At 43.2% G+C, this 10847-nt stretch overlaps 1 protein-coding gene across 1 annotated transcript; it reads right to left on the bottom strand.

The window, feature by feature from the left end:
- Nucleotides 1–6051: 6051 nt before the first annotated feature.
- Nucleotides 6052–9945, bottom strand: LOC115136393 (uncharacterized). Its single transcript, XM_029671979.2, has 2 exons — nucleotides 9501–9945; nucleotides 6052–7883 (listed from the first exon to the last, which is right to left on the bottom strand). The coding sequence occupies exon 2, from the start codon at nucleotides 7879–7881 to the stop codon at nucleotides 6991–6993; it is 891 nt and encodes a 296-aa protein (XP_029527839.1). The 5' UTR covers nucleotides 7882–7883; nucleotides 9501–9945; the 3' UTR covers nucleotides 6052–6990.
- Between the last annotated feature and the right edge of the window lie 902 nt (nucleotides 9946–10847).

Consider the following 10847-nt stretch of genomic DNA (forward strand, 5'->3'; position numbering starts at 1 on the left):
TCTGCCTCTGTCATCCTTACTCGCACCTACAATCACATACCTCATTCACTCCACGGGGAGTTGCGTGTAACATGGTGTTGTGTTCCCCCCCACCTCCAAGAGGTGTGCATTACTCAAGTATGATGTTAAAGTAAAGATCCCTTAATATAAAATGACTCCAGTGGAAGTAACCCAGTAAAAAGCCCCATATACAACCCACCACTGTGACATGTATGCTCTCGTTGGCTGGTACTCTCTACATATTCGAACCCACTGGCTCCAGGTCATATGTAAAGTCTTTGCTAGGTAAAGCGCCGCCTTATCTGACCTCACTAGTCACCATAGCAAAACCCATCCTTAGCACGTGCTCCAGCAGGTATATTTCACTGGTCATCCCCAAAGCCAACACCTCGTTTGGTGTTGGCCTATCGCTGTACACAGCCAATCTGTAAATAGCCCATCCAACTACCTAGCTCATCCCCCATATTTGGTTTTTTTTTCTACTCTTTTGCACACTAGTATTTATACTTGCATATCCTCATCTGCACATCTATCACTCCAGTGTTAATTGCTAAATTGTAATTACTTTGCCACCATGGCCTATTTATTGCCTTCCCTCACTTCATTTGCACACACTGTATACAGATGTTCTATTTTGTTATTGACTGAACATTTGTTTAGCCCATGTGTGTAATTGTGTTTTTGTTGCACTGCTTTGCTTTATCTTGGCCAGGTCGCAGTTGTAAATAAGAACTTGTTCTCAACTGGCCTACCTGGTTAAATAAAGGTGAAATAAAAACTTAAAAGTATCAGATTTGAAATGTACTTAAGTACAGTGGTGGAAAAAGTACTCAATTGTCATACTTGAGTAAAAGTAAATGCTATACATCAAATTCCTTATATTTAGCAAATTGACTTACCCCTAACCAATAAAACTATAAATGCTTATGGGATTTCCTTCCTCCTGGTAATACATTTTGAAACACAACCTATGCCCTGTTTAAATGGAACCATTGACATGTTGAACATGTAGAGATTTGTTTTTAAACTTAAGACTATGATTTATTGTACTCCCGATGGCGTTTTTGTTGATATTCCAAACATTGACGTTCTAAACCAATTCGTGAGTAGGCAAAATGGGAAAGTGTCTGATTTCCTGTCTTCGCAGTCTCAGGCGCCAGACTTATTATGGACAGAGTGCCATCTACAGGGGACTGATGGACAGTGCAGGTCAGTTATAGTGAAAGTTATAAACTAAACGAAACCTAGTGTCGACAGCTACCTTAGAAAGTAAGCTCCCTCCAAAGTTTATATTTTCCCTTCTGAAATTAGCTGATGTATTTTATCAATTCGACGCATTACATGTTAATCTTAAAATAATAGACATGTCATAAGTGTGAAGCAGAAAGTGAATACCCAACAGAGGTTGGTAATGAAATAAAAAGAGTAACATTTCTAGGGTAGACTACAATGAGAACATTGCCTAATAAGGGGAGAATAATCATGTTTGTTTTGTTTTCTAAACATTACGATAAGTGACGGTGACAAAGATATTGATAAGGAGGGTTGATGTACGTTGAATGAGTGTTGACAGTATGTAAATTGTTATTTGAGGTTTTTGGATATCAGTCTACTTAATTTCATATTTTAGTAATTTGAAGAAGCTGAGATTTCAATACAAGGTTAAGGATTGCGCTTTGAGACCGACAAATAGATAAGCTGTGGGTGAAAACGTATGGTACCCGCTGGGTTAGAGTTTTTCTTGACCAGTTCCAATTATTATTACTTCATTGTATAGTTTAGGTAACACTAATGATTAGGAAAAAGTTAATAACTTAGTAATAGTCCTATGTGTGATTCGGACCATGACAACGACAGCGACCCTTTACTGCTGAAGACAGTGATTTATTCACCTTTCACATACTTAGAAATGCACCTGTTGTTGACAGAGGTTTTGCTCTCACAAGGTCGGCTCAGTGGGAGTGGAATATTGGCTGAACGCCCAGACTCTGTGATTGCCAGGTGTTCTTTACTAAACTAGACTAAACTAGGAGCAAGCGCTTTCCTAAGAAAGGATCCACTTGGCTTTCATTGACAGTGGCAGGTTATAACTGTATATGGTATGTGTAGAATGTTAAACGTTTTTAAAATCAGTGGCACAACAGAAGCCATTTACAAAGATAATGTAGTTGTGTAAGAAAGTATTCTCTTAAGATGTTTCATATTTTGCTTGGTTGAATTTCTGCTTAGATTATGACATTGTCTTACATTATGAACTATTGCTTACATGCACTGCGTTATGCGTTCAATATTTGCTTGTCTATGAAGAGACTGCATTGAATTGTAGGAACTGTATCATCCTTGGTTCATGCAGGTAACTGGGTGTTATGACCTCCTCCTTCTCAGACCAATTGGTAGAATGCCCGGAATATGTTTTCGAGGCAGTGCTCAGTTTCTTGGGAGGCTGAGGGTGTGCGATTGACGACCAGTCACATGCAGGAAACGATCCAATGAATTATTCTGATTTTATGAAGAATGTAGGCACTATGTGAATTTGTATTTATTGTGTGGGGTCTTTTCATTTGGTTTTAGTGGGGTTTTCGCAGGTTAGAGAGGATGTACCTTAAGGGGCACACCAATTACAGTTTTAATTAAACGTGAATTATTTTGATAAGAAATATACTGAAAAAACCCAATGTAAACCTGGTGTGTGAAATGTTTTTAAATAATTACTCTGAGGTGAAAGGGGAAAAAACACTCAAAGTGTTGAATGACCTCTGTCCTGACTTTTTAGTGTGGTTTGATCACCCTCACTGGAAAGGTGAGCAACATTGGGTGATGATTTGAAGGTCATGTGTAATACTGATTTGAAGGTCAAATGTAAGGGTATTAATTCTAATTCAATTTATTATTTTTGTTTAACCAGCAGTGCTTTTCTTTTTACACATTAATCACGATGTGAATCATGTGTCAAAACGGGGGGGATTACCAGTCCCCTGACGCTTTTTGGTTAAATATGCAGATTGTTTAGTTCACATGCCTGCAAAAGGATTTAGTGTATCAAAGGATATATGCAGAAGTATATAGCTGTTTGTTTTGTTTGTTCTGTTTCTGTCTTGCTTTAATATAAATCTCACCAGATTGGGTCTGCTGGATGGTTGAGATTTCTCCCGAAGAATTAGCCATCTACCTCCCTGACCCTGTAACTCTGCGGTGAGGTCATCGATATGATGGGAGAGTATAAGCCAATTAGATACAATTATTTCAACTATGTGTTATTCTCTATGACATGTGTCTTAGAAGTGGTATTAATACTATTGGTAGAAGTAATAATTTGTCATACAGTAAATAGTTTGTCTGATTTCCTGAGACTGATTTCCTGAGACAGAAATGCCCTAAACTGTTCTGATCTGTCTTGTCTTGGGGTTATGCTGAAGGTGACCACAGATGGTATCTAGATGCATGGACAATTTGACCAGACAGTGTGGACCTCATACCTCCTCTGACTGGCTGAAGTAATGGTTAAAATCGCGTTCAGTATGGTCCTTCACTACTTTTACAATGAGACCTGAGTCCGAGCCAGCACCTGTACACAGCATCCAGTCGACGCTATCAACTGCCTTTTCTCTCGTGCCTTTTCTCTCAGGAGAGTGACAGGAGTCCACGTGGAGTGAGCATGGAGAGAGATCCATTCCAAACTTCTCATGTTGCTGGTATACTGCTTGGCAAATCGACAAGACATAAGGGGTGGTAAAGGTGGATCTGGCCCAGGTGAGACATCAGTCTGTTTGGGAAAACTCTGATTATTCCTCAGACATTGGGAGATTATCATAGGCCATCCACTTTGAACATGTGCCATTGGGAAGTCGAACTTTAAAGCTGAAAATGAAGAAAGATTGAGTGCCAGGGAGGGGGGTGGTCAACTGTGCCCGTAATTGATTAGGCTTGTCCAAAATTGTTACTTGCGGTATCAGGCTGATTGTGGAGGTCTACACAGTGTGAAATGTATAGTAAATTACACTAAGAATGCATTGAGATACTGATCTGTAATTATAACCGTGATGAGAAAGTTAATGCTAGAATTATGGATAATTACACTGTATTTGAATGTAAATGTACATTCTGCTAGTGCCGATGTGTGCTAGGTTGAGGGTTTCAACTTTGAGTGATAGAACCAACGTGAATCACTGAGCAATGTCATTCTAAATTTGGGTTGAATAATACATTTTGTAATTGACTGGAGCAATTTTTTTATTTGTATGTTTATTACTGTATAAGGAGGGAGAAATGAATGTGTTATGGGTTAGATAAAATCATTTACGTGTAAATGTATTCGTGGAGGTGGTCATTGTGGAAGGAGAGGCCCTGCTGGGCCCGGGTCGGGTCTGTTGTGTACTGATGAAGCATGTACTCCTGTTTGATCTACCTATGTTTTGAACTATTTGTGTTGACTACTATGATTTTTGACAGGTCTCAAAACCGGGGAGTGTGAGGGAAAAATCCTGTATAACCTCTTTTAAGTTTGTATAGCAGAGACAATGCAATGAAGAATTACTTTAATAGTTCTTAATGCTAAACTTTGTTATACACGCGCTGTAGGAGCATTAAACCTGTACATTTCCACTGTCTGTTTGAAGGTCTTGTAAGAGAAGGAGCTGATATTTTTCCACTCTGTTCATCTTAGTCACATGGTGTCACACCAGCCTTCGCTTTGGTTCCCTCCTGTCCAGCTCAGGCGTTTGGCGTCTCTGGCCTTCTAGCTGTTGCCGAACCTACTGCTGGCACCAATCTGCCAGGGCTCTTACCTCATCCCTATAGGCTGTCTTGTCATGTTGAAGACATGGATGCCTCGGTATGTTATGCAAAATAGGTCAACTTTTTTTTTTACCCCTTTTTTGTGGTATCCAATTGTTTAGTAGCTACTATCTTTCCCTACCGGCCAAATCCTCCCTAACCCGGATGACACTAGGCCAATTGTGCGTCGCCCCACGGACCTCCCGGTCGCGACCGGTTACAACAGAGCCTGGGCGCGAACCCAGGGTCTCTGATGGCACAGCTAGCGCTGCAGTACAGCTGGTTGTCCTTAACCACTGCGCCACCCAGGAGGCATAAAACTTCCCATAGGTCAACTTTGAGCACCTTAATCTTTTGTTTTGGCAAAAAAAATCAAAAGTCACTTTCTGAGCACTTCTACCATGGGCAAACATGTATGGGAAGTTTTGTTTAAATCAAAAGAGGTGCCGTCAAAAAGTGATTGAATTAAAATGGATTTACCCTACCTCAACAAAAGGCCAATTTACTCTTGTGTCCTGACTGCTATCACCGGAGTTACTTGTTACGGAGTTACTGTGTTACTTGTTTGCATACATTTACCATTGGACTGACAAAAGTTATTATTCAAGCTGCCATGTCCATGAAACTCAGTTGTATATTCATTATTGTAATTTAATTCCTGTAAATTCTTTGTACAAATAACATCCCTGGTTAATTCTAGGAATTTAGAATCCGTCATAATGCTTCAAGATATAGAGCAGGGGGCCTCCCGAGTGGCGCAGCTGTCTTAGGCACTGCATCGCAGTGCTAGAGGGATCACTCCAGATCCGGGTTTGATCCCGGGCTGTGTAGCAGCTGGGGAGACCCATGAGGTGGCGCACAATTGGCCAAGCGTCGTTTGGGTTAGAGGAGTGTTAGGCTGGCTGGGATGTCCTTGTCCCATCGGGCTCTAGTGACTCCTTGTGGTGGCTGGGCGCCTGCATGCTGGCTTTGGTCGCCAGCTGTATGGCGTTTCCTCTGACACATTGGTGCAGCTGGCTTCCAGGTTAAGCGAGCAGTGTGTCAAGAACCTGTGCTGCTTGGCGGGGTCGTGTTTTGGAGGACGCATGGCTCTCGACCTTCGCCTCTCCCGAGTCCGTACGGAAGAAAAAGGGGTAAAAAAAATAGATACTGAGCAGGACTTCAATTTTATTATCTCCCCATCACAGAAGGGTTTAGGATAACTTGTTTATCTTGCACTATACGGATATATTTCCTAGTGCAACAGGTCTAGGTTTTGGACACTCAGAGGCAGGGTAAAACACATCATTTTATTAGATTACGAGCCAACAATGGACAGAGGTACAAAAGCCATACCATACAAGATCAAACGATTGTATTTGTCAACCTTTTACAAGTCAATTATACTGTTGTCTTTCCATTTGTATATTTTGACACAGAGTTCATTGTACTGTCATGGAGGGCCATTAAACACAATCAAAAAATAATATACTACATTGTCACATGCTGTTTCACTCAGTGTGAATATGATGTACCGTTTCATCATGGCTTTACTTAGTGGAAGTTTTAAATAGACTCATCAGTTTTCCACCGATCTACATTGTCATTGCATAACTCATATCATACATGAGAGAGGAAATCGCAAGAGACATTTTCAGAACCACTGAGAATAATCTGAGTTTGAATGCTCTCCTACAGGGAGCCTGAACTAGCTATAGGATCACTCCATTCTGATTCTAAAGCTGTACCCTTCCCATTGTTATGACGAGTAGAATGTTTTCTTTGACCAGAGTTATCATTCGTCAATAATGGAGTGAGATATCACTCACTCCATAGTAAAGATTATGATCTGTCATTTTTCTTAGTCATATGTCTTTGTGCATAATCCTTATAGCAAATTCTGCATCTTTTCCACACATCTTTATTCACCCGAATACTTGTCTCGCGTGATCATCCTTCCAAAATCCTGTCTTGTTCAACTTTACGAGGCTACCCTAATACTGATGTCTTCTAAGCACTGTCAACATTCCACTCACTGTGATATGTGTGAGGCATACGCTAGCCTACAATATGTCTTACACTACATACTGTACAAAAAGGTCAGGCATGAAAACGCAATTTGTACATGTTACCGTATGGACCTGCATTGTCCAAATGTACCAATTAAGCAGTACATAGTATATCAAGGATCCATAATGTACAATACTTAAGAGTGGGGATTAACAACGCTACACAAGTTTACATCTCTGCGATGGCCGGAAGCATGCACGCCCTGATTCTGGCTTCTCTCCAGGCCGAGCGACAGTCAGCGATCCAGTGTGACACCATTGTGTGATGGTCCATGTAGCGAGTGCACTTCCCCCTCTCACCTGCAGGCGCCCTGTCTGGGTTGTTCTGGAACCTCCATGAGAATGAGCTGGAGGCATCAGGTTTCTGCTGGTCTGATGAGGATGTCTCTGGTGGAGCAGGGTCAGGGTTTGGCTTCTTTTGGTCAGTGGGGTCCACCAGCCATAGCTCACGACAGCTGTTTTTGCGCTGGGTCAGCGGCGAGGAACACATGCGGGGGAAACTATCGGCATGTACCGGGGGTTGTGGTCGACTCTGCGCCGCACTCTGACTCCCTTCGCCCATGCGGCCCTGTGAGTCATGGGCGCGACAGGCGGCTGAGAGGAGTCCTTCCCTGTGACCGTAGAGGAACTCCAGGGGGTCAGAGACACTGGGGACAACCCTACTGGAGGTCTGACATGAACTGACATCCACCACTCTCTCTGGGCCACTACACTCATTCTGACTCTCCCCCTGCTCTAACTGAGTGTGGCGGCTGACCTTAGAGATCAGAGGCAGACAGGGTGGCACAGGGTCCCTCAGTCTGTGCAGCCTCAGACAAGGCCTCAGGGAGGTCAGAGCGCCCAACGTGAGGATGTCACAGTCAGGGTCGCCCTGGGGGAAGGTTCGTCGGGCGAGCTGGCAGATGGACAGGAAGTAGTCATGGGTAGACAGTGAGTGGGCCTGACCATGGGGAGGGAGGTGGCGGCTGTTGGCCTGGTTCATGTCCTGGACCAGCTCCTCATAGCCCTCCCTGATGGTGGGCAGCCACCTCTTAGCCAGGAGTCTGGAGCGTGGTCGCATGCCTGGGAAACAGGAGGGAGAGAGAGGCTGGTCAGGTCAGTCTCTGAGAATAACTTTTTGTTTTTGTAAAGCTTGGATTGTGGATAATGTAAACAATGCCATGAGAATGACATATTTTTTGATGAATTATCAATTTGCATCTAGTTAAATACAGGCAAAGTGTAATTGACCATGCTCTTTGTATGTTTTTTAAATGCATAATTGCATATGAAATGCATTTGTGTATTTGATTCGTATGTGCAATCGTTTACAGGAAAGATGTGCTGAGCCCGTCTCCATGGTAACCTCGCTTTCCCTCATCACATCTCAGGGTGTGCTCATATTAGACACACACACTCACATAAACCTAATAACCCACACATACACCCCACAATCTACCCACCTAATAACCCACACACACACTCACATAATCCACCCACCTAATAACCCACACATACACCACACAATCCACCCACCTAATAACCCACACATACACCACACAATCTACCCACCTAATAACCCCCACACACACTCACATAATCCACCCACCTAATGACCCACACATACACCACACAATCCACCCACCTAATAACCCACACATACACCACACAATCCACCCACCTAATAACCCCACACACACACTCACAATCCACCCACCTAATGACCCACACATACACCACACAATCCACCCACCTAATAACCCACACATACACCACACAATTCACCCACCTAATAACCCACACATACACCACACAATCTACCCACCTAATAACCCACACACACACTCACATAATCCACCCACACATACACCACACAATCTACCCACCTAATAACCCACACACACACTCACACAATCCACCCACCTAATAACCCACACATACACCACACAATCCACCCACCTAATAACCCACACATACACCACACAATCCACCCACCTAATAACCCACACATACACCACACAATCCACCCACCTAATAACCCACACACACACTCACAATCCACCCACCTAATGACCCACACATACACCCACCTAATAACCCACACATACACCACGCAAAAATATGTTCACACACACTAATAAATATATAAAAGCACAGATTAACATTGAGTGGGTTTAAACTACTAGCTTTCCTTTTCATTGAAGGTAACACAGCACAGCTCAGCTCTCCATTTTAGGACGCCATGTAAACAACTCATTATGCCCCCCCCCCTATTCTCATGTTGTCTCAGGAACAGTGAGCTTAGAAGACAGACAAACCGACAGTCAGACCAGTGTTACTAATTTACGTTAGGCATGGTGACTTCATTCACATAGGAAAACAAATCCCTATTACATAATCTCATCTCGTGTCCTAAAAATATCTTAATTTTTTGCAGAATCTCAAATATAGGTTATGACGTATATTTGTTCTACACATCCCATAGGGTACCAAAATACTTATTTATTAATGACATTTTAAGCATATCAACTTTTTTGCCATTGAGCATCATCGTCACATACATTGTTTTTTGTGTACTTATTGCCTAGCCATGTACGCAGCTATTCAATTTCCTCAGGACACCTACCATCTATTAGTATTGCTATCAGTCCAGGTGTCTGGCTTTGCCTGTTTTATGTAGAATGCAGCAGAGCTTCCTACCTGTGTCTTATTTGTGTTTCAGGTGGTGTCGTTTGCTCGTCTTCGTTGCCTCTCACCCCTCTCGCTGTCTCTAGCCAAGCTGCCACAGAGCTCTGTGTCTCCGACCGACATACAGCTACAGAACGAAAAGAACACTTTATCCCACCCCCTTTCTCTCTCTCTCGCTCCCATGGCCTCCCTCTCCTCCCTTAGCCGGCTAAAAATAGCACCTCCATCCCATTTTGTGGCTGAGCATAATCATGTGCCAAATGGATTTTTATTGATGTACAGAGTAAGAGTGTCGAAGGTACGCGGAGTGAGTGGAGCGGCAAGAAAGAGAGAAGAGAGTAGGAGGTTAGGCAGGGGGAGGAAAGAGGCGACATTTAGAGGAGGATGAGGTCGTGGAGAGGAGGATGAGAGGAGAACAGGATGAGGAGGAGAGGATAATGGTCCCCATGATTCAACACAGGGTCGTGACGCAAGAACACAGGAGTGCCCCCAGGGGTGTGTCCTTTCACTGTTGTTGTTCTCTATCTACACTAACGAGGTGAAGATCCGAGGAAACAATGTGAGCCTTTTTAAGTATGCAGATGACATGGCTCTGGTAGGACTCTTTTTTTTTTTTTAAGATTCTACGTCAGATGTGGACAGCTGTTTTAAACAGACAAACAACCTTCAAGAATGGCGTCGGTCAAGTGCCCTCCACATCAATGTGGAAAAGGCAAAGGAGCTGATCATCAACGGCAACAACTTACCAATGTCCCAACCACTCTCTCTGAACGACCAACCAGTGGGGGTGGTTAAGTGTTTTAAATATCTAGGGACACAAATTGGTAACAAGCTGAGTTTTACAGAGAATGCAGACTGTATTAAAGGGGGTTTGGGGTCAGCCAGGATGTTCTGGAAAGGGTGTACTGCATCCTCACCTTCAATATGACAGTCTGGTATGGTCATCTGAGCGTGAGGAGCAAAATCAAACTGACCAGAATAGTAAACACAGCCAGCAAAGTAATTGGTCGACCACATTCTGTTACACTAAGCAACCAAAAAGAAGACACTGGCTGTCATTCGCGACCCCTCCCACCCTCTACACCCTCAGTTCGAGAGGCTTCCCTCTGGCCGGCGCTTCAGAATGCCCATGGCCAAGAAGAACGTGTTCAAACATGAATTAGTTCCCTGTGCTGTTGGACTACTAAATGCAAAGTAAATTGTATCGGTATATGTACTTATCTAGTGCAGCTGGGCCAGTGGTCGTTTGTGAGTGAATGTATTAATGTCTTAATAACCGATCACACAATGTCTGTCGGAGACAAACAGGTGGCGAACAAGGTGAGCCCATCCCTCCTTCTGAGGCGCCACTCGCCCACC

The sequence above is a fragment of the Oncorhynchus nerka genome, linkage group LG10 (assembly GCF_034236695.1).
Source record: "Oncorhynchus nerka isolate Pitt River linkage group LG10, Oner_Uvic_2.0, whole genome shotgun sequence".
Lineage (NCBI taxonomy): Eukaryota > Metazoa > Chordata > Actinopteri > Salmoniformes > Salmonidae > Oncorhynchus > Oncorhynchus nerka.

Coding starts and splice junctions, on each gene's coding strand:
- LOC115136393 (XM_029671979.2), bottom strand. CDS start 7,881: ATGCGACCACGCTCCAGACTCCTGGCTAAGAGGTGGCTGCCCACCATC.